This window comes from Bombina bombina, chromosome 6 (genome assembly GCF_027579735.1).
Source record: "Bombina bombina isolate aBomBom1 chromosome 6, aBomBom1.pri, whole genome shotgun sequence".
In the NCBI taxonomy this organism is placed as follows: domain Eukaryota; kingdom Metazoa; phylum Chordata; class Amphibia; order Anura; family Bombinatoridae; genus Bombina; species Bombina bombina.
In genome coordinates, this window is record NC_069504.1 from 258,847,952 (window position 1) to 258,872,868 (window position 24,917).

At 39.6% G+C, this 24,917-nt stretch overlaps 1 protein-coding gene across 1 annotated transcript in view; it reads right to left on the reverse strand.

Moving 5' to 3' along the window:
• MYRFL (myelin regulatory factor like) overlaps positions 1 to 24,917 on the reverse strand; it is a 477,269-nt gene that overhangs the window by 265,635 nt on the left and 186,717 nt on the right. The window contains 3 exon segments of the mRNA XM_053719216.1: positions 10,343 to 10,543; positions 17,502 to 17,592; positions 19,171 to 19,281. Of these exon segments, the coding sequence (XP_053575191.1) occupies positions 10,343 to 10,543; positions 17,502 to 17,592; positions 19,171 to 19,281 (403 nt within the window).

Consider the following 24,917-nt stretch of genomic DNA (forward strand, 5'->3'; position numbering starts at 1 on the left):
GCTGTGTGTGTGAGGGAGAGCTTAGAGAGTGAGGGGGCTGTGTGTGTGAGGGAGAGCTTAGAGAGTGAGGGGGCTGTGTGTGTGAGGGAGAGCTTAGAGAGTGAGGGGGCTGTGTGTGAGGGAGACCTTAGAGAGTGAGGGGGCTGTGTGAGAGGGAGAGCTTAGAGAGTGAGGGGGCTGTATGTGTGAGGGGGCTGTGTGTGTGTGTGAGGTAGACCTTAGAGAGTGAGGGGGCTGTGTGTGTGAGGGAGACCTTAGAGAGTGAGGGGGCTGTGTGTGTGAGGGAGACCTTAGAGATTGAGGGGGCTGTGTGTGTGAGGGAGAACTTAGAGAGTGAGGGGGCTGTGTGTGTGAGGGAGACCTTAGAGAGTGAGGGGGCTGTGTGTGTGAGGGAGAACTTAGAGAGTGAGGGGGCTGTGTGTGTGAGGGAGAACTTAGAGAGTGAGGGGGCTGTGTGTATGAGGGAGAGCTTAGAGAGTGAGGGGCTGTGTGAGAGGAAGAGCTTAGAGAGTGAGGGGGCTGTGTGTGTGAGGGAGAACTTAGAGAGTGAGGGTGTGTGTGAGGGAGAGCTTAGAGAGTGAGGGGGCTGTGTGTGTGAGGGAGACCTTAGAGAGTGAGGGGGCTGTGTGTGTGAGGGAGAGCTTAGAGAGTGAGGGGGCTGTGTGAGAGGAAGAGCTTAGAGAGTGAGGGGGCTGTGTGTGAGAGGGAGAGCTTAGAGAGTGAGGGGGCTGTGTGTGTGAGGGAGAGCTTAGAGAGTGAGGGGGCTGTGTGTGTGAGGGAGACCTTAGAGAGTGAGGGGGCTGTGTGTGTGAGGGAGAGCTTAGAGAGTGAGGGGGCTGTGTGTGTGAGGGAGAGCTTAGAGAGTGAGGGGGCTGTGTGTGTGAGGGAGAGCTTAGAGAGTGAGGGGGCTGTGTGTGTGAGGGAGAGCTTAAAGAGTGAGGGGGCTGTGTGTGTGAGGGAGAGCTTAGAGAGTGAGGGGGCTGTGTGTGTGAGGGAGAGCTTAGAGAGTGAGGGGGCTGTGTGTGTGAGGGAGAGCTTAGAGAGTGAGGGGGGTGTGTGTGTGAGGGAGAGCTTAGAGAGTGAGGGGGCTGTGTGTGTGAGGGAGAGCTTAGAGAGTGAGGGGGCTGTGTGTGTGAGGGAGAGCTTAGAGCGTGAGGGGGCTGTGTGTGTGAGGGAGAGCTTAGAGAGTGAGGGGGCTGTGTGTGTGAGGGAGAACTTAGAGAGTGAGGGTGTGTGTGAGGGAGAGCTTAGAGAGTGAGGGGGCTGTGTGTGTGAGGGAGAGCTTAGAGAGTGAGGGGGCTGTGTGTGTGAAGGAGAGCTTAGAGAGTGAGGGGGCTGTGTGAGAGGAAGAGCTTAGAGAGTGAGGGGGCTGTGTGTGTGAGGGAGAGCTTAGAGAGTGAGGGGGCTGTGTGAGAGGAAGAGCTTAGAAAGTGAGGGGGCTGTGTGTGAGAGGGAGAGCTTAGAGAGTGAGGGGGCTGTGTGTGTGAGGGAGACCTTAGAGAGTGAGGGGGCTGTGTGTGTGAGGGAGAGCTTAGAGAGTGAGGGGGCTGTGTGTGTGAGGGAGAGCTTAGAGAGTGAGGAGGCTGTGTGTGTGAGGGAGACCTTAGAGAGTGAGGGGGCTGTGTGTGTGAGGGAGAGCTTAGAGAGTGAGGGGGCTGTGTGTGTGAGGGAGAGCTTAGAGAGTGAGGGGGCTGTGTGTGTGAGGGAGAGCTTAGAGAGTGAGGGGGCTGTGTGTGTGAGGGAGAGCTTAGAGAGTGAGGGGGCTGTGTGTGTGAGGGAGAGCTTAGAGAGTGAGGGGGCTGTGTGTGTGAGGGAGAGCTTAGAGAGTGAGGGGGCTGTGTGTGTGAGGGAGAGCTTAGAGAGTGAGGGGGCTGTGTGTGTGAGGGAGAGCTTAGAGAGTGAGGGGGCTGTGTGTGTGAGGGGGGCTGTGTGTGAGGGAGACCTTAGAGAGTGAGGGGGGTTGTGTGTGTGAGGGAGAGCTTAGAGAGTGAGGGGGCTGTGTGTGTGAGGGAGAGCTTAGAGAGTGAGGGGGCTGTGTGTGTGAGGGAGAGCTTAGAGAGTGAGGGGGCTGTGTGTGTGAGGGAGAGCTTAGAGAGTGAGGGGGCTGTGTGTGTGAGGGAGAGCTTAGAGAGTGAGGGGGCTTTGTGTGAGGGAGAACTTAGAGAGTGAGGGGGCTGTGTGTGTGAGGGAGATGCTCTGGTATGTTCCACAGTCCACTTCCAAACTTCTCTGGCAGTTTAATAAATATATGTTAAAATGAGCAGCCATCTTGCAGCCATCTTGTGATTTAGTGCTTATTTGCTTAATAAATGTATTTTGTGTTTGACAAGGTCAGTATTGTAACTTACTAAATATATTTAAATTATAAATATATTTTAATGAGCAGCCATTTTGTGATTTTGTGCTTATTTGCTTAATAAATGTAACTTACAACACTGACCAGGTCATACACAAAATACATTTATTAATCAAAACTTGCAAGTTGCTATGCTATGGTATGTTTGTTGAAAATCAGATCTAAATATGCTCATTAGCTACTGAGCATATTTAGATATTTTTTCCAACAAAGGATATCTGATTTTCTTCATTCTTTTGATATCCTTTGTTGAAAAGCATATCTAAATACGCCCAGTAGCTACTAAGCATATTTAGATATGCTTTTCAACAAAGGATATCAAAAGAATGAAGAAAATCATATATCCTTTGTTGAAAATCATATCTAAATATGCTCAGTAGCTAATGAGCATATTTAGATCTGAGTTTCTTCATTCTTTTGATATCCTTTGTTGAAAAGCATATCTAAATATGCTCATAGCTACTGAGCATATTTAGATATGATTTTCAACAAAGGATATATGATTTTCTTCATTCTTTTGATATCCTTTGTTGGAAAGGATATCTAAATACGCTCAGTAGCTACTAAGCAAATTTAGATATGCTTTTCAACAAAGCATATCAAAAGAATGAAGAAAAGCTGATATCCTTTGTTGAAAATCATATCTAAATATGCTCAGTAGATACTGATTGGTGGCTGCATATAGATACCTCATGCGATTGGCTCGCCCATGTGCATTGCTATTTCTTCAACAAAGGATATCTAAAGAATGAAGGCGTATCCAATTGCTAGCCACTGCCTCACCAGCCTCTGAAGTCACCGCACATCACTGCTCCCTGATGTACTTGGCGCCACAAAATCACGCACCTCCTGAGCGGGAGGCGCAGGTACTGACACGTGAGGAGAGTTAGTCGGCATAACTTCCCCCTCGTCGTCTGGTGATAATTTCTTTACATGTAAAGATTGACTTTTATTTAAAGTAGCATCAATGCAATTAGTACATAAATTTCTATTGGGCTCCACATTGGCCTTTAAACATAGTGAACAAAGAGATTCATCTGAGTCAGATATGTTTAAACAAACTAGCAATGAGACTAGCAAACTTGGAAATACTTTTCAAAATTAATTTACAAGCAATATAAAAAACGTTACTGTGCCTTTAAGAAGCACAGAAAAACTGACACAGTTGAAATAACAATGAACAAAAATAGTTATAGCAACCAAATTTTCACAGTAAATGTATTAAGTTAGCAAAGGATTGCACCCACCAGCAAATGGATGATTAACCCCTTAGTACCCAAAAAAGGATAACAATGATATAATTAACGTTTTTCTCACAGTCAAATACACTGTCACAGGACTACTGTGACTGATTACCTCCCTCAAAATGGATTTTGAAGACCCCTGAGCTCTCTAGAGACGATCTGGATCATGGAGGATGAAGTAGACAGATTGTGACTGAATTTTTACTGCGCAAAAAAAGCGCTAAAATAGGCCCCTCCCACTCATATTACAACAGTGGGGAAGCTCAGAAACTGTTTCTATGCAGAAAACAAAAATGGCCATGTGGTAAAAATCAAGCCCCAATAAGTTTTATCACCAAGTACCTCACAAAAAACGATTAACATGCCAGTAAACGTTTTAAACATACATTTAAAAGTTATGTATTATTATTTACAAGCCTGCTACCAGTCGCTTTTACTGCAGTTAAGGCTCATACATTATTTCAGTATTTACAGTATTTTCAGAGTCAATTCCATTCCTTAGAAAATACATTCAGTGCACACACACACACACACTCATCAGCCTAATACCAGTCGCTATCACTGCATTTAAGGCTGAACTTACTTTACAATGGTATCAGCAGTATTTTCTCAGTCAATTCCATTCCTCAGAAAATAATTTACTGCACATACCTCTTTGTTGCAGGGGGACCCTGCATGCTATTCCCCTTCTCTGAAGTTACCTCACTTTTCCTCAGATGAGAACAGCCAGTGGGTCTTAGTTACGTCTGCTAAGACCATAGAAAAAAACCCAGGCAGCTTCTTCTTCTAAAGCTGCCTGAGAATAAACAGCACACTCCGGTGCCATTTAAAAATAACAAACTTTTGATTGTAGAAATAAACTAAGTTAAAAAAAACACCACAGATCTCTCACAGCTTCCTATCTAGTTAGGCTGCAAGAGAATGACTGTGTATGACAGGTGAGGGGAGGAGCTATATAGCTCTGCTGGGTAATTCTCTTGCAGTTTCCTGTTAGGAAGAGAAATATTCCATAAGTAATGGATGACCCGTGGACTGACTACACTTAACAGGAGAAAGAACCTTTACCACCCGTGATATCGGAAATGATTTCTGACAGAACAGGTCCAAACAAGGTCTTACCATTGTAAGGAATCACCAAAAGTTTGGACTTAGATGAAACATTAGCTGACCAAGATTTTAGCCATAATGCTCTGCGCGCTAATACAACAAAACCAGAAATTTTAGCTCCCAACTTAATGACTTGCAATGAAGCATCAGTAATAAAGGAATTTGCTAACTTAAGAGCTTTAATACTGTCTTGAATCTCTTCCAAGGGAGTCTCTACCTGAAGAGACTCAGACAATGCGTTGAACCAATAGGCTGCCGCACTTGTCACCGTGGCAATACACACTGTAGGTTGCCATTAGAGACCTTGATGAACATACATCTTTTTCAAATAAGCCTCCAGTTTTTTGTCCATTGGATCCTTAAAAGAGCAGCAATCGTCAATAGGAATAGTAGTTCTCTTAGCCATAGTAGAAATCACCCCTTCCACTTTGGGCACCGTTTGTCATGAGTCCTTAATGGGGTCAGCCACAGGAAACATCTTTTTAAAGATAGGAGACGAGGAAAAAGGAATCCCAGCTCTCTCCCATTTCTGTGCTATAATCTTCGTGGCACGGTCCGGCACAGGAAAAACCTCCATAGAGGAAGGAACATTAAAGCATTTATTAAGTTTACTAGATTTCTAAGGGTTGACAATGACAGATATATCGGAGTTGTCCAAGGTAGCTAAAACCTCCTTAAAAATTACACAGAGGTGTTCAAGCTTAAATCTGAAGGATACTACTTCAGCATCAGATGAAGGAATTACACTGTCCGAATCTGAGATTTCACCCTCAGAAGCTACCAACGTATCTTCTTAAAAAAGGCTGAGTATGGTGCCCAGTAGTGATTCCTAGCTTTCTTACTAGCCATTCATTCCCTTAAGACTAGCACACAGATAAGACCAATATATTAATTAATTAATTTAGAAAGCGCTAAAGAAGCTAAGGAGTCTAAGAGGTGATATATTCTAATAGCTTTTATTAAAACAGTTTAATTTGATATAAGTGTGGATCTAAAACATTTGCAGAATCAATCATATAAAATTAGGGACGTCTCCCTTAAAACAATTCTTCTAGTACAGTAATGCTAAAATAGTATCAGATATATTAAATATCTAGTTTATATATTGCTAATATGTGTAACCTCAAATTGGAGGTTTGGTGTGCTTCCACACATCATATCTATATAATTTGAGTTTATTTGCAAGCAGAAATCGCTGCCCAGGTATCTTCTGCGGTATCTGTGGCATTAGCTGCCATTCCCATGCTTCAGGGAAAACGCAAGACGAAATTTAGAGATTCAGATACTAAGGTTTCTGCTCCGGCTTCTGCTACTCTAGTTGCCCTTTCTCATAACTCTGATGAGGAAGCTATGTCGGTATATTAATTAATTAAGTAAGAAAGTGCTAAAGAAGCTAAAGGAGCCTAAGAGGTGATATATTCTAATAGCTTTTATTAAAACAGTTTAATTTGATATAAGTGTAGATCTAAAACATTTGCAGAATCAATCATATAAAATTAATCATATAAAATTAGGGATGTCTCCCTTAAAACAATTCTTCTAGTACAGTAATGCTAAAATAGTATCAGATATATTAGATATCTAGTTCATATATTGCTAAAATGTGTAACCTCAAATTTGTTACAATAAAATCGCAAAACAAATTATACATGTAAATAACAACAATAGTAGAAAACATGTGCTTAAAAACAAACTAGTCCACCTTAGCATAGAGAGTTCATATATAATTTTGTATGGATTCAGATCCAAAGTCTCTATTGAGTCAATACTGGCATATATATTTTTCAACTTATATAGACTGTAGTTTTCCATAATATGTAGCTTATCACTACTTAACTTTTGAATAGTTGTAAGTCAATATAACAAAGTAACAAAGTCTGGCCAAGGGACACTGACCAAATCGACACTTTTTCCTTAGTGCAGGATAATGTGAATTATAGCTTACCAGAATCTTCAGACACTTACTGTGCCCTGCACATATTATGTGCGCTTCTGATAGAAGTAAAGAATATGCTTACCGGGAACTTCCGACACGGTATTGTGCCTCTTTACAAGCTTACTAAGCTTTTCTCTGGTGGTTGATTACAGCGGTTGTTATTGTTTACAGCGTCTTCCGTTACCCAAGCATGGCTGTGATGATGTCACTCTCACCTCGCTTTCTATTGGTTACGGTTTTCTTCCTCTGTTATCCGCTATGATGTGCTCATGGCTGATGATCTCAATGTGACAAACGACCATTTGTACTCCCTGTACTTGACAGTTCTCAAGATCCTGCAGGGAAGGTCCTTTAGAGATGTTATTATCCCGAAATGAAATCCTCAGCTTTGTAGTAAGTAATCTGCTAATAATGTCAACGCATTTCGCCCTGGTGTGGGCTTTGTCAAGACGTATCTGTTGTGTGTGGTTGTGGACTTTTAAATATCCCTCCTCTTCTGTTTATTGGTTGAGTAAGCTTCACATCATCATCATCTTATTTAAGGTAGTAATACTTTTTCTTTTAAGTTGGTAATGGTTGATTCTGAATATCTCTATGCGTTTTCTTTGTTTATGATTCTGTTCCAGTAAAGTAGCCTACAACTGCATAGAGATATTCAGAATCAACCATTACCATCTTAAAAGAAAAAGTATTACCACCTTAAATAAGATGACGATGATGTGAAGCTTACTCAACCAAGAAACAGAGGAGGGATATTTAAAAGTCCACAACCACACACAACAGATACGTCTTGACAAAGCCCACACCAGGGCAAAACGCGTTGACGTTATTAGCAGATTGCTACAAAGCTGAGGATTTCATTTCGGGATAATAACATCTCTAATGGACTCTCCCTGCAGGATCTTGGGAACTGTCAAGTACAGGAAGTACAAACGGCCATTTGTCACATTGAGTTCATCAGTCCTGAGCACATCATAGCGGATAACAGAGGAAGAAAACCGTAACAAATAGAAAGCGAAGTGAGAGTGTAACACAATGTAAAAAGTACAATAATAATGTATATAACAACACTCTAAAAATGAACAGCAGAATACCAGAGATAAAGAGATAACCTTATGACTGGAAACACAATAAATGTCCAAAACCTAATGATATCCAGTAAGTCACAATAGCTCCAGATGATTGCAAAGGTCAGCTCTCTGTCGTAGGGGGGTCAGTATCCTGATGATAACAGATGGTCTGAAAAAAGAAACACAGAGGCGCCTAATGGCCTAATACCACAATACCAAAGGACAAGCAAAATATCCTCCTGGTTCCTAAAGGGGAGGATATAGAGACAATATAGCCCAGTAATGTTTGTACAAGTGTATATGTAAACAGGGAATATGCACACTTACATGTAGCAAAGCACCTCCAGGTGCAATATGCACAATATACCCAGTCTGTGTATAGTGCACCTGGAGGTGCTTTGCTACATGTAAGTGTGAATATTCCCTGTATACATATACACTTGTACAAACTGTACTGGGCTTTGCTGGCTCTATATCCTCCCCTTTAGGAACCAGGAGGACCTCACTGGGGAAGAACTACTACATAATTATCTCTGCGTCTGTTCAGTTTGCTGGGCAACTGTGAGGTTCCAGTCTGCTTCCTTGCACTTTTTGGTGCTATTCGTTTGTGAGTATTAATCTTACATATTTTGCTTGTCCTTTGGTATTGTGGTATTAGGCCATTGGGCGCCTCTGTGTTTCTTTTTTATTTTGCAAATAAACTCCTCCATGAGATTGAAAGGAACCACAGATCACTGCATGTGACGCCATTAAGGCTTGGGACACCTGAGGAGAAGGCTGTGGCATCGCCAGAACAGCTTCATCCTGAGAGACGGTTGGCTCAGAAACAAAAAGTTTCTCTTTATGGAAAATGGTTCTCTCTGTGCATGAGGAACAATTTGGCTCTCTAAGCAAAGCTGGCATCTGTCCAAAGGAGCAGGATCCGGATCCATAATGCAGATAAATAATTTGCAATTATACTTGAAAAAAAGGTACTGTCCCTTTAAATTTATCACCCACACCAGTGTTAAGTTCCCTCTTTGAGGACTTAATTGGGCCCCAAGTAGCGTTATACGAGTAATGTAATAAGGAGAATTGTTTTTTATTTTTTATTTATTTATTGGCACAAGAAAAAACAATCCTTCAGACACTTCTACACCTCAGTCAGTGACTGAGGGGCCTACCTGTCCCAATAACAATCCGGTACACTGGGCAGCTGTAAGAGACAAACGTCTCCAAGTTTCAGATGCAACAGCTCTAGTATCAGCCAGCAACGTAAGTGCGTCTAGTGATTGGCTAAAGAAGCTGCGCCACTTAGAAGTGAAAGCAGGCACTTCCAGATGAAATTTTACATAGAAACCAACAGTAAGCCGTTTCCTGACCGAGTAGTCTGTCAGATATGGCTAAGGATATTGCAATTGTGCGATCTAAAGTCCCAAATGCTAGATAAAAAATAAAAAAGCAGATTTTCCTCAGAGCCATAAACTTAACCCCTGAGCCACCAAAATAGTTAACTCATAATGTATAAAGGAGCTTAACTCAGTCTCTACGGTCACTTTGACTGCAAAATGCCTGCTAACTGCCTAAAAAAAATCCTAGGATTTTCTGTTGTCCCATTAAGTTTACAGTTTCTGAAGAAGCTTAACCCCTTCAGTGCCGCCTCCTAGCCCCAGAAGATAAAGACGGCACTTACCTGCACATTCAGCTGTCCGGCAGGAGGACAGCCCACCCGGTATGAGAGAATGTCACTTCTCACAGAGAACTGTGGAAAGAAGAAAGGACAGAGTAAACCTACTCTGGCTTTCTATATGCGGCAGCAACATGTTAGGAAAACGCAGTGAGGCTCACCCCACAAGTTCCTAATTGCTTAAAAGCCACCACTGCCCTACTGAAGAAACTAACATGGAGTATGGCTAGACCCAATCTTGAGAGGAAAGATCAGAGCAAACCTACTCTGGCTTTAAAAATAATAAAATCTTGATTGAAGTAAAATAAATCCAATCTTCTTCAGACACCAAAACTTCACCTCCTCCCTGCACCGAAGGCAAAAAGAATGACTGGGGTTTGTGGGAAGGGGAGTGATACTTAACAGCTTAGCTGTGGTGCTCTTTGCCTCCTTCTGCTGGCCAGGAGTGATATTCCCAACAGTAATTGAGGACGCCGTGAACTCACCATATATTAGGAAATAAAACTTTTATATTCTGTATATTCTAGCTAAACAGCCATTTTGTTGTAATTTATACATACATTATATATTTATATTTTTTTTATTAATTGGCTATTTCATATTTAAGCTTTACTATAATATTAGAAGTAGATCAGACAGATTGACAGAAGAATCCACAATTATTGTTCCTTAAAATGTACACTATGTAGAATGGGAATATGCCTGCTAACATTTTGGATGTTGAGATGGCAGCAACCCATTGCGCGGGAATATTTTGCACCTTTCTAAAATTACATTTTTTAACACATGTTCTAAATAACACTATACTAAAGATACATAAACTGTTTAATAAAATGGTTAACCAACATTGGAAGCTACTTTTTACATAGGTCAAGGTCTTAATATGTTTTCCAATGGGTCACTTGAAAAAACTTGAATGCCACAGTACAAATCAGAAAGACACATCAAATCCTTGCAGCTCACCTCTTGGATATTTCTCTTTGCTCGACTGTCAGATGGATGCATGACTGTCCCCATCACTTTCACATTGCCACAGACAACCAGCGCTTCATCTGGTGTGTCAGTGTTAATTCCTACTCGACCATGAGAGACTACTGTCTCTGGGACATGTCCTCTCTGCCACAGGACGTCATTATCATTCTCAAATTGCCCAGGGTTGGATGCCTAGAAAAAAGTTAAAGTCAAAGATACAATAACAGGCGACAGAAGACACCTTCAGGGAAGGCCTTAGCAAAGCACATACATTTATAAAGTGCTTTTTTTGCTTTGTATCTGCCTAATGATGCAGGCAAAATTAACCCATCCTCTACTTGAAATGCCTTAGTGTTTTAAAGCAGCTCATACAGTGCAGATTAAAATTTCTATATTATATCCATTCTACTTCATACACCACAGCAATGAGATATTATCATTTAAGTATTACATTTAAATATATATAAATAAATAAATACATATATACCCATACATACACAAACACTTATTTTTATTAGAAATTAGCCAGTCTATGAGGCATTTAGCTCCAGTCACAATGAAGGTCTTTTTTTTTATTCTGTAAATGTTTGTCTGTATATCCTGAGTGAGGCAATACTGTCGCCCCAGACACAGAACTTTTTTTCACTTTTTGCAATGAGATTTTTTTGTGTGTGAAAATTTTCTGCAGATCATTTTGAAATTAAATTCATTTTGAAATTAGTCAGTTATACTAAATGCACTAGCTGAATTAAAATGTGTTAATTATCTAAAGCATAAAGCAATTTTTAAAGTTTTATAATATATTACAGCAACTTTAAATTGCATTGATGTGAAACCCTATTTTTTTTCTTTCATAATTCAGATAGAGACAACTTTCTAATTTACTTCTATTATCAATGATACTTTGTTCGCTTGTTATCTTTTGTTGAAAAGCAGGGAGCTGGCACATTTCTGAAGCACTATATTGCAGCAGTTTTGCAATAATGTTATCCATTAACAGGAGCACTAGATGGTAATGCTCCAGATGCCTACCTAGGTATCTCTTCAACACAGAATATCATGGGAACAAATCAATTTTGATAATAGAAGTAAAATGGAAACTTTTTTTTAATTGTATGCTCTGTCTGAATCACAAACAGAAATTTTGAGGTTTTATATCCCTTTACATTTTTTAAATGTCTCTTGAACAAATTTGTCTCCATTGCCCTTGGTCTAAGATCACATAATTATAAAGTAAACATTTAGTAATAAAAAGGTGTATTGCTCACAAGAACGTCTCTCATTCCAGGCAGGCAAATTTTGCTGTACTTGTCTAAGGGGTGTTCCCTGCATTTCTGTATATGAAGGAGAGACAAGCCTAGTGCAATATAGCACTGCATGATGTGAGAGTTTTGTTACATCTACACTTTGGGGGCTATTTATTATGTCTGTCCGACATGATCCGATCAGCAGATCATGTCCGACAGACATCGCTGAATGCGGAGAGCAATACGCTCTCTGCAGTCAGCATTGCACCAGCTGCTCTTGTGAACTGCTGGTGCAATGCCGCCCCCCTGCAGAATTGCGGCGATGTCTGTCCGCCTCCTCAGAGCAGGCGGACAGGTTATGGAGCAGCAGTCTTTAGACCGCTGCTTCATAACTGGTGTACGGAGCTTGATAGATAGGCCCCTTTGTGCTTTCTATTTTATATTACTTTACATTTTAGATTTGGTCCTTTCATTATTATTACATTTAAGCTTTGCACTTTCTATTTTATACTTTAATACATTTATATTTAGATCCAGCAGGATTTTTCAAATTCTGATTATGTTTTGAAAGCCTCTGTGTTACCTTAACAAATTAGGATCATACTTTGTATATTTACATTGCACTTTGAATTTTCTTTATTGTAAAATTAAACACAGCTTCAGACAGTGTGTGTGGGGGGGTAAGGGCATTTTCTGGGCTGAACAGGGGAGTTCCCAGGGTATGTTTGAAGCTCTCTCATAATTATTGTAATTTGCTGTAAACAGTTTACACAAGCAGATCCTACTGAATTATCTTGCCAACTGAATGCTGGCGAAGATTGCTCAAAATTCACAATACACTTATTTCACTGACAGAAAAGTAATATATACTAAACTAGTGGCAAAAACAAGTTATATTGTAGTGAAAACATTTTAATTTAATTTGTATTTGCTGCAAACTGAGACTTTGGGGCATATGTATCAAGCTCCGAATGGAGCTTGATGCCCCGTGTTTCTGGCGAGCCTGCAGGCTTGCCAGAAACAGCAGTTATGAAGCAGCGGTCACAAAGACCGCTGCTCCATAACCTGTCCGCCTGCTCTGAGCAGGCGGACAGACATCGCCGGAAATCAACCCGATCGAGTACGATCGGGTTGATTGACACCCCCTGCTGGCGGCCGATTGGCCGTGAGTCTGCAGGGGGCGGCGTTGCACCAGCAGCTCTTGTGAGCTGCTGGTGCAATGCTGAATACGGCGAGCGTATTGCTCGCCGTATTCAGTGATGTCTGTCGGACCTGAGGTCCGACAGACATTGATAACTAGAGGCCTTTATATCAGACCCAGGTGTTCAAGTTTACTTCTTTCTCTGTATCCCAGAGAGTCTTATTACTTCCTAAGGAAGGCATCTATCATCTATCTGGGTCTTCCAGATTCTGCCCTTTTTCTTAATGAATTCAGTAAGTTCAGCCCCTGTGAACTCTGCATTATAATTTCTCTCTAAGCTAAAGAATCTTTACTTATTGGGCCCACCGAAAGTAAAGAAGGTCTCAGAAGCTGTCAGTTTTTCAATTTTACTTTAAATAGAAGAAATACAAAGTAAAATATAATTTATAAAAGAAACAAATAAATATACAAAGAATTATCCTAATTTTTTAAAGTTATACAGAAACTGTCTAAGCATAATCAGGATTTGTAAAATCACAATCCTATATACACTGCTGTATACAAAATAATAAAACAAAATAGAAAGTGTTATGTAATAAAACTTAACCTGATGTGTAAAGTAATATAAAATACAAAGCACAAATTATAAATGCAGCAGAACTCTCATTTCCTGCAGTGTAATGCACTTACCTGTACTAATGCTGTTGAGGGTACTTCTGCTGGTCTTCCATTGCTGTCCAGACTCAGCAGTGCAAAGCCAGCTGTCCCTCCAGGTGCTGCTGTTGGAATCCTCCATATTGGTGCAACATTATTTATTTTCCCTACAGACTGCAGCAACAGTGATGAGTACCTAGACTACTGCAGAGGTTGCACAAGCACTCCACCTAGTGGCAGCAATGCAGTATTGGAAAAATATTATTGCCCAGGAGAAGTGAGAGATTTAAAACCCCACCTCACCCCTTACCAGCTGTCACTCATTTAGCAGCCCTATAAAGCACTGCTGTTCAGTGAACTCAGTGCTCAGTTATTAAAGAGCTATACTTGAGTTAAGTCCTGTGTATGAATCTTGGTTAACTGAACTTTTTGCCTTGTTTCGCATTTGTGAACTATTGCTGCCTGCCCTGACCTCTTGCCTGTTATACAGTTTATGAACTATTTCTGCCTGTCCTGACCTCTTGCTTGTTATGCCATTTATGAACCTTTGCTGTCTGCCCTGACCTCTGAACTTTTAACCTTGTTTTGGATTTTCCTTCTGAACCACACACTCCTGTGCTGTCTAGTGGTTATGCTAGCTATACTCCGCTACTGGGCCCTATTCTTCATCAGTCCTGACATGCAGTGCTATATTGCACTGGGCTTATCTCTCATTCACATACAGAAATGCAGGAAACGCCTCTTAGAGAAGTAAAGCAAAATCTGCCGTTTTAAAATTTCACTAGGGATCTGGCAGTGTTGGTGGATCATTTTATATCATCTCGTCTGAGCCGAGAGCTTTATATCATCAGGCCCTAAGTCTAATATTATTTTTATATTATAGTAAACCCAATAAACCTATTGCCTGTAAGCCGCTCCAGTTGTGAAGCACTGAGGGCAAATCAACAACTTGTACAGTAGCCAGTAAGAAAAGTCATGGGGTCTTGCAGAATTCTAAGATTTGAATTAAACCATAATTAACACCAGATTTAGGTTCCAATAGTGATTTCACCAAACCACCAAAGAAACTTGTTTAACATTTATAAAACCTCTATGTCATGGTGAACATCAGGATTTCATGGTGAAAGCCTAAAAAATGGGATCCAGGCTGAGATCGGTTTGTGTTGGGGATTCTATTTTTTATGTAGGTTCTCTCATTCCTCTCTGAGTGATATAACTGCTTATTTTTCTTTAAATAACTAAATTATTTTAAATTGTTTTAGCATTTGGTTTCAAATGTGAATTTTACTGTTAAAAATAGTACTAAATAATAATGTGCTACCTTGCTAATTGGTATAAAGAAGCTTAACAAGATATTGCAGATATAGTAGCAGATAAATTATATGTATTGACTAAACACAATCCTATTTTCTGACATTGTATACATCTGCTATAACATAAAACAGGCATATCTACTAATCATATTCTGATTAATAAAACAGCATAGCTGACATATGCCTACAATAGAAAGATGATTAAAGATCTAGTTTAAACACTTTACAATAATAATAAATACAAACACATACTTCATACATACATATAAATATTATATATTCATTGCATTCACCCCATATGTTGACAAAGACACACATTATTATATCTGGCAAATCCCGTACCTTTGTATTGCTACACATAGCCAGAAGGTGCTGTTGTACGGGAATCTTGGGGCTTCTATATTAATGATCTTAGAGTTAAAGTGACTGTAAACACCTTAAAATTAGTATAAAATTTATATAGTGTTATATAATGAAACAGCTTTGCAATATATGATCTTTATTTATTTTCCTTCACGTTATTTAGCTCTGAAAATTGCTGACTTCTCACTGGTAACTCTGCTACATATCTGTCCCTAATTAGCTTTAGCAGATAACAACTGCAAAACAATGCAGTCTATACTAACATTTTAACTGGGTTTAGCCTTGTAGTCTGTGGGCTAAAGCCCAGGTTGGCTCCCCCAAATAAGGCAAAAATGGTGGGGAGAGTTTGGCTGCTGAGAAATAATTGCAGTAAAAAAAGATATACTTTTGTTTTAAAAGCGTTAAGATTTGGCTGATATGTTATTCTTTAGCAACACAACAGAAATGTTTTGTAAGAACAAGGTGTTTACTGTCCCTTTAAGTCATAATGTAAATATGGTGTACAACTTCTAAGAGACCTATTGCGATAATGTTTTATCTGTAAAAATATCACCACTGTAGCATATTAGATTTAGGGGAGGTGGTGGATACAGTTAGACACTATAGGGCCAAATTATTAAGCTCCGAATAAAGCTTGATTCACCTGTTTTCGTGTGAGCCTTCAGGCTCGCCGGAAACAGTAGTTATGAAGCAGCGGTCTAAAGACTGCTGCTCCATAACTTGTCCGCCTTCTCTGAGGCCGCGGACATCAATCCGCCCGATCCTATACGATCGGGCTGATTGAGACCCCCTGCTAGCGGCCGATTGGCTGCAAATGTGCAGGGGGCGGCATTGCACAAGCAGTTCACAAGAACTGCTTGTGCAATGATAAATGCCAAGAGCGTATGCTGTCGGCATTTATCTATGTGCGGCGGACATGATACGCTGCATCGTATCATGGCTGCTTGCACTTTGATAAATTTAGAATAGAAAAAAGGAGAGAGCGCTGAAAAAACCTCACCTCAAAGTACACAGGTTGATATAAAAAATCCCCAGAATAGATTGATAGGTGAAAATCTATGTATGTGATCTTCCTGCGCTAAAGACCAGATGCACTGATTCTAAAGCTAAAACTTTCCAGGTGGGTAGGATTATTAAAATATAATAAAATATAGAAGATGATCTTTATATAAAAAATATTCTTTTATTTTATTTCATATAATAGTTAAAAAAAGTTTGAGAAAGGTCCACGGCCGAAACGCGTTACTTCTTTTTGGCACTACTGAGCCACCGTAGTTTGTGACGTCAGATTATCACCTCTGGCAAACGAGTGAGGAAAAGACCGGACGGGAATTACCCTGCTGTTAAACGCCAGACAAGGCGCTACATCCGCAACCCACCAGGCTTATATGCTGATACTAAAGAGCTTAAGGTAACCTGGATTTACCGTTAAGCGAAAAAATCTGACAAGGCGTCTCACCTGTAATTCATCAGGCGCTTGCTCTGGAACCAAAGAGCTAAAGGTAACCTGGACTTACCGCTGCACCGGAAATCCCTGAATATCTTCATTAAAGAGTCAGGATTGGAATACTTAACAGATACCCTCAACAAGCTATATCTTGGCAACATAAGGTACCTCTGAATAAAAAAGAGACGGTATTATTAACATTTGCTGCCACAATCTTTACCTGTGCACAGAAAAGAACAATATTTTTATCCACACTATCATACAATTTTTACTTTAGCTTCCGTCTCTAACTTTTTATATACAAAGGCTTGTTTCTATGTGCAACACGCTTTTTTTTGTGCGCAATATGTTAATTAATTTTATTGTGTGCAATAAGCTGTCTTTGTGTGCAATAAGCTGATAACCTGCTAATCTAGTACCCTGCTGCTTATATCTCCTCTGAGTTGCTAACCTCGTATAAGATAGATACTAATGTATCTGTGCTAATATATTTATGCCCGCTTTGAAGTTTTTTGAAGTTTTTTAAGTTTCTGACTGTGTTTTAATGTTTTAATGTTTTAATATCTTAAAATTTGTCTCACATATCCCTATCTTTTAACACTAATTCACTGTGTATACTAACTTCTCATGCTGCTTGATTTTTTGCCTTTGCTATTTTCGCTGAAAATTTTTTAAGCAATCAATTTTAAGAGCCAAAAAAGTTTTTTTAACTATTATATGAAATAAAATAAAAGAATATTTTTTATATAAAGATCATCTTCTATATTTTATTATATTTTAATAATCCTACCCACCTGGAAAGTTTTAGCTTTAGAATCAGTGCATCTGGTCTTTAGCGCAGGAAGATCACATACATAGACTTTGATAAATTGACCCCTATTTCTAAATAATGTTGTGACCCTGAATGAAGTAGCCAATGAGATTGCCAGATTTACAGTAATATTTTATTGGAGAAGATACTGATAAAATAATGTAAATGACCTACCCTCACAATGATTCTTTCAGAAACATGAGCAACTATTAGGTAGGACTCTTCCTGGCTGACAGCATACAGACCAACCACCAGCATGAAGTACCTGATACAATCCAAAAAACATAGGTGTTAGTTATCCAAAAGTGTAATACATTTATTCTGGTAAACAGAGATTTCTAATAGGAAAACTTTGAATATTAGAGCTTTAGATCAAGTCACTCTATATAGTCCAGTAGATAAATATTTGCTCGGAATGCAATAAAGAAATTCCTCAGTATCAGTACAGTTCCTCATTGGTGAGGTGCCATTGGACATTCATGTGATCATAACCCTCGGCACTCTGCACTGCCATACACTTAGCAATAGGCCACAAAAGGACAAAAAGAGAATGGAGGACAGTGAAACAAATTCTAAACCTTAGGAGATGTGCAAACTCTTGTTTGTTCTCTACAGAAAAGGTGCCAAACTATTTTTTTTTTATTATTTGCTCTTTGTTTTTAATGTCAGATGAGAACCAAACTGTCCATTGAGACTCTCCATATTTACTTCTGAAGTGCAAACTTAATTCATTTTAGCATAGCCTTTTGCTTATCCCTGGTGTCATTATAGAGAGCTGTTTCAACTGCACTGTTTTGATCAGAATCATTCGGTGCTAAAATTCTAACTGTAAATAATTTCCTTCATGTCATCTATGCTATTTTATTTTATGTTGACCTTAACTCATGCTAATATGTAGCCCTCCCCCAAAGTGTTCTAACTTTCTCCATCCACTCATTTTCTAGTTTATTTTCTCATTTTTAAAAGGATAGTAAGGTCAAAATTGAAATGTGCATGGGTGCATTTAAATTTTAAAAAGAAGTATGTTACATCATACCTCTAATAGCAACAATTATTCCCAAAAAAGATTTTACTGTTTTCAAAGGCAGCAGAAACTGCTGCTGATTTAATCAGCAGTGCTAGTCGCACAGCTGGGTCATGTGACCAGAACTGCTGATTGCATCAACAGAAGTTTCCACTGGGGACAAGCAGTGCTTTGCAGGTCCCAAGTGGAACTTTAACTATGTATTTAAGCCCTTTGCAGGCTGCAGCATTGCTAATGATAAAATTACACTCTGTAACAAATTAGAGCATGTCATTTTATCATTATAATGCTCCTTTAAGGAATATTAATCAGTCTGTTTCATTTTTGTAATACAAAAACACTAAGCAGCGGCTGCATTCAAAATTTCTAAGTGATCATTTGCAAAATGTACTGTTTCATATCCCTTTAAGCTGCCTAACCCTTTATACACCAAAAACTGGCGGCAAGCACAAGTTAGACACCTGTTTGATAAATGTTTCTAGATAAGAGTTTGCCGACGCTTTACCTCCCTGTGTCTGGTTCTAGTAAATCTATGTGTAAGCTAGCCAAGAGCAAACATTATGTTCATGACAATTATTCTAAATTCCCCCAATTCTAAGCAGAGATGCATTCCTAGGTATTATACCCTACAAATAGCAATGATATTCTGCTGATATCTACACTAAAGACCTTCTGTTAGGATGTAACAGAATAGTGCTGTATGATAAGTTTACAAATGTCTGATGTTTATAAAAACATGGTTGAAATGGGAAGTGATGTTTCCTATAGCACCGAAATTATTAATGTGTAGCTTCATTCATTGTAAATGTATAACTTTACCTTTGGTCAGGGTTCGGTTTCCCCTTTTTCCTCATGTTATTTGATGTGGTTTCACTAAAATGTAACCTTCCCAGTGTCACTTTAGTTAACTGGTCTGGTGGCACATTTACCCTGAGAAAAGAAATAGAAAAGCAAATGAAAGTAAGGAATAAAATAACATCCCAAAAATAAATAGTGAACAATTTTAGTTTTAATAAAGCTTGAAAATACAATTTAGTTGCATACCTTAGGGAAAAAAACTATTATTTTGAAGGTTAAAGGGACATGAAATACAACATTTTTCTTCCATGATTCAGATAGAGCAAATTTCTAATTTCCTTCTAATATCAATTTTTATTAGTTCTCTTGGTATGTTTTGTTGAAAATTTCTGGATCACTATATGGCAGCAGTTTTGCAAGAATGTTATCTATTTGCAAGAGCACTAAAGGGCAGCACTATTTAATGCCATGTATTGCTCCAGATGCCTACCTAGGTATCTCTTCAACACAGAATATCATTTGATGATAGAATTACATTGGAAACTTAAAAAAAAAAATGGTATGCTCTGTCTGAATCACAAAAGAAAAAGGTTATTCAAATGAACTATAAACTTTCTGATTTGTTTTTCCATTTGAAAGTAGAAAAGTATTGCTGCCTCCCAACGCGCGTTTGAATTGCAGGGACTTTTATTTCCCTTTATATCTGTTTGCTTCCCCTGTCCCGGGACAAAATAATCATATATGCAGCTAGAATGCTAAGATTTCTTTTTTTCACCATTCACGGAATAGTGCTTTATAATGACGCAAGTAATTTTTTTTTACATTTTGCAAAATATATGTATGTTTTAGGTGCAAGATTTTCTTTTTAAGTTATATAAAATAATTAATAACTTATCTTTAAAATGCCTTTCATAATTGGAATTTAAATAAGTTTGAAAGCTTGGATTGTGCAGTCAATAAAGCACTGGACTCGACTAATCAAGTCATACAAAAATAAAGAATTTATCAGTGTTACTGCTGTTGAGAACTCATGTGTGTTAGCTTATCTTAGCATTGTTATTTTGTACTGTGACCCCTTACGTACAAAATGTGTGTTTTTAATTTTTTAAAAGGTGCTTTTACTTAACACCCCCAAGCAATGTTCCCTCTAAGGTGCGTGCGGTGTAGCGCAGGCAGAATGTAAGGCCGCGCAACACCGGAGGGATGGGGAAAGTGAGGTAGCGCCAGGGCCATTTTTAGGTGAGCACAAAGGCTCCATCAGGGGCAGAATGTGACTTGCTCTGTCAGCACCATCTCAGAGTTGTATACAGGAAGCAGGCTAGATGCGTGAGGGGTACAATTTGCAGCTTTTTTAAACTTAAGCGAGGGGACTGGATTTCTCCCATGCCTGCCCTCTCCATGGTACATTCCTCATTACTGGTCATTAAACTTTTATAAAATCTCTCAGTGTGTGCAGGGCCAAGCGGTGCAAAGCGGTTGTTACAGATTAAGGCCTAGATTTAGAGTTCGGCGGTAAAAGGGCTGTTAACGCTCCGCTGGCTTTTTTCTGGCCGCACCATAAATTTAACTCTGGTATCGAGAGTTAAAACAAATGCTGCGTTAGGCTCCAAAAAAGGAGCGTAGGGCATTTTTACCGCAAATGCAACTCTCGATACCAGAGTTGCTTACGGACGCGGCCAGCCTCAAAAACGTGCTCGTGCACGATTCTCCCATAGGAAACAATGGGACTGTTTGAGCTGAAAAAAAACCTAACACCTGCAAAAAAGCAGCGTTCAGCTCCTAACGCAGCCCCATTGTTTCCTATGGGGAAACACTTCCTACGTCTGCACCTAACACTCTAACATGTACCCCGAGTCTAAACACCCCTACCCTTACACTTATTAACCCCTAATCTGCCGCCCCCGCTATCGCTGACCCCTGCATTACAGTTTTAACCCCTAATCTTCCGCTCCGTAAACCGCCGCAACCTACGTTATCCCTATGTACCCCTAATCTGCTGCCCTAACATCGCCGACCCCTATGTTATATTTATTAACCCCTAATCTGCCCCCCACAACGTCGCCGACACCTGCCTACACTTATTAACCCCTAATCTGCCGAGCGGACCGCACCGCTACTATAATAAAGTTATTAACCCCTAACCCGCCTCACTAACCCTATCATAAATAGTATTAACCCCTAATCTGCCCTCCCTAACATCGCCGACACCTAACTTCAATTATTAACCCCTAATCTTCCGATCGGAGCTCACCGCTATTCTAATAAATGTATTAACCCCTAAAGCTAAGTCTAACCCTAACACTAACACCCCCCTAACTTAAATATAATTTTAATCTAACGAAATAAATTAACTCTTATTAAATAAATTAATCCTATTTAAAGCTAAATACTTACCTGTAAAATAAATCCTAATATAGCTACAATATAAATTATATTTATATTATAGCTATTTTAGGATTAATATTTATTTTACAGGCAACTTGGTATTTATTTTAACTAGGTACAATAGCTATTAAATAGTTAAGAACTATTTAATAGTTACCTAGTTAAAATAATAACAAAATTACCTGTAAAATAAATCCTAACCTAAGATATAATTAAACCTAACACTACCCTATCAATAAAATAATTAAATAAACTACCTACAATTACCTACAATTAACCTAACACTACACTATCAATAAATTAAATAAACACAATTCCTACAAATAAATACAATTAAATAAACTAGATAAAGTACAAAAAATAAAAAAGAACTAAGTTACAGAAAATAAAAAAATATTTACAAACATAAGAAAAATATTACAACAATTTTAAACTAATTACACCTACTCTAAGCCCCCTAATAAAATAACAAAGCCCCCCAAAATAATAAATTCCCTACCCTATTCTAAATTTAAAAAGTTACAAGCTCTTTTACCTTACCAGCCCTGAACAGGGCCCTTTGCGGGGCATGCCCCAAGAAGTTCAGCTCTTTTGCCTGTAAAAGAAAACATACAATACCCCCCCCCAACATTACAACCCACCACCCACATACCCCTAATCTAACCCAAACCCCCCTTAAATAAACCTAACACTAAGCCCCTGATGATCTTCCTACCTTGTCTTCACCATGCCAGGTTCACCGATCCGTCCTGGCTCCAAGATCTTCATCCAACCCAAGCGGGGGTTGGCGATCCATAATCCGGTGCTGAAGAGGTCCAGAAGAGGCTCCAAAGTCTTCATCCTATCCGGCAAGAAGAGGACATCCGGACTGGCAAACATCTTCTCCAAGCCGCATCTTCTATCTTCTTCCATCCGGTGCGGAGCGGGACCATCTTGAAGCAGGCGACGCGGATCCATCCTCTTCTTCCGATGTCTCCCGACGAATGACGGTTCCTTTAAGGGACGTCATCCAAGATGGCGTCCCTCGAATTTCGATTGGCTGATAGGATTCTATCAGCCAATCGGAATTAAGGTAGGAATTTTCTGATTGGCTGATGGAATCAGCCAATAGAATGCGAGCTCAATCTGATTGGCTGATTGGATCGGCCAATCGGATTGAACTAGATTCTGATTGGCTGATTCCATCAGCCAATCAGAAAATTCCTACCTTAATTCCGATTGGCTGATAGAATCCTATCAGCCAATCGGAATTCGAGGGACGCCATCTTGGATGACGTCCCTTAAAGGAACCGTCATTCGTCGGGAGACATCGGAAGAAGAGGATGGATCCGCGTCGCCTGCTTCAAGATGGTCCCGCTCCGCACAGGATGGAAGAAGATAGAAGATGCGGCTTGGAGAAGATGTTTGCCGGTCCGGATGTCCTCTTCTTGCCGGATAGGATGAAGACTTTGGAGCCTCTTCTGGACCTCTTCAGCACCGGATTATGGATCGCCAACCCCCGCTTGGGTTGGATGAAGATCTTGGAGCCAGGACGGATCGGTGAACCTGGCATGGTGAAGACAAGGTAGGAAGATCATCAGGGGCTTAGTGTTAGGTTTATTTAAGGGGGGTTTGGGTTAGATTAGGGGTATGTGGGTGGTGGGTTGTAATGTTGGGGGGGGGGGGGTATTGTATGTTTTCTTTTACAGGCAAAAGAGCTGAACTTCTTGGGGCATGCCCCGCAAAGGGCCCTGTTCAGGGCTGGTAAGGTAAAAGAGCTTGTAACTTTTTAAATTTAGAATAGGGTAGGGAATTTATTATTTTGGGGGGCTTTGTTATTTTATTAGGGGGCTTAGAGTAGGTGTAATTAGTTTAAAATTGTTGTAATATTTTTCTTATGTTTGTAAATATTTTTTTATTTTCTGTAACTTAGTTCTTTTTTATTTTTTGTACTTTATCTAGTTTATTTAATTGTATTTATTTGTAGCAATTGTATTTAATTAATTTATTGATAGTGTAGTGTTAGGTTAATTGTAGGTAATTGTAGGTAGTTTATTTAATTATTTTATTGATAGGGTAGTGTTAGGTTTAATTATATCTTAGGTTAGGATTTATTTTACAGGTAATTTTGTAATTATTTTAACTAGGTAAATATTAAATAGTTCTTAACTATTTAATAGCTATTGTACCTAGTTAAAATAATTACCAAGTTGCCTGTAAAATAAATATTAATCCTAAAATAGCTAAAATATAATTATAATTTATATTGTAGCTATATTAGGATTTATTTTACAGGTAAGTATTTAGCTTTAAATAGGATTAATTTATTTAATAAGAGTTAATTTATTTCGTTAGATTAAAATTATATTTAAGTTAGGGGGGTGTTAGTGTTAGGGTTAGACTTAGCTTTAGGGGTTAATCCATTTATTAGAATAGCGGTGAGCTCCGATCGGAAGATTAGGGGTTAATAATTGAAGGAAGGTGTCGGCGATGTTAGGGAGGGCAGATTAGGGGTTAATACTATTTATGATAGGGTTAGTGAGACGGATTAGGGGTTAATAACTTTATTATAGTAGCGCTCAGGTCCGCTCGGCAGATTAGGGGTTAATAAGTGTAGGTAGGTGTCGGCGACATTGAGGGGGCAGATTAGGGGTTAATAAATATAATATAGGGGTCGGCGGTGTTAGGGGCAGCAGATTAGGGGTACATAGGGATAACGTAGGTGGCGGCGCTTTGCGGTCGGAAGATTAGGGGTTAATTATTTTAAGTAGCTGGCGGCGATGTTGTGGGGGGCAGATTAGGGGTTAATAAATGTAATATAGGGGTCGGCGGGGTTAGGGGCAGCAGATTAGGGGTACATAAGTATAACGTAGGTGGCGGTCGGAAGATTAGGGGTTAAAATTTTTAATTGAGTGGCGGCGATGTGGGGGGAGCTCGGTTTAGGGGTACATAGGTAGTTTATGGGTGTTAGTGTACTTTAGGGTACAGTAGTTAAGAGCTTTATAAACCGGCGTTAGCCAGAAAGCTCATAACTCCTGCTTTTTTCAGGCGGCTGGAATCTTGTCGTTAGAGCTCTAACGCTCACTGCAGAAACGACTCTAAATACCGGCGTTAGAAAGATCCCATTGAAAAGATAGGCTACGCAAATGGCGTAGGGGGATCTGCGGTATGGAAAAGTCGCGGCTGCAAAGTGAGCGTTAGACCCTTTAATCACTGACTCCAAATACCAGCGGGCGCCCAAAACCAGCGTTAGGAGCCTCTAACGCTGGTTTTGACGGCTACCGCCGAACTCTAAATCTAGGCCTAAATTAGCAACACTTGGCCCTGCACACTCAGAGAGATTTTATAAAAGTTTAATGACCCAGTAATGAGGAATGTACCATAGAGAGGGCAGGCATGGGATA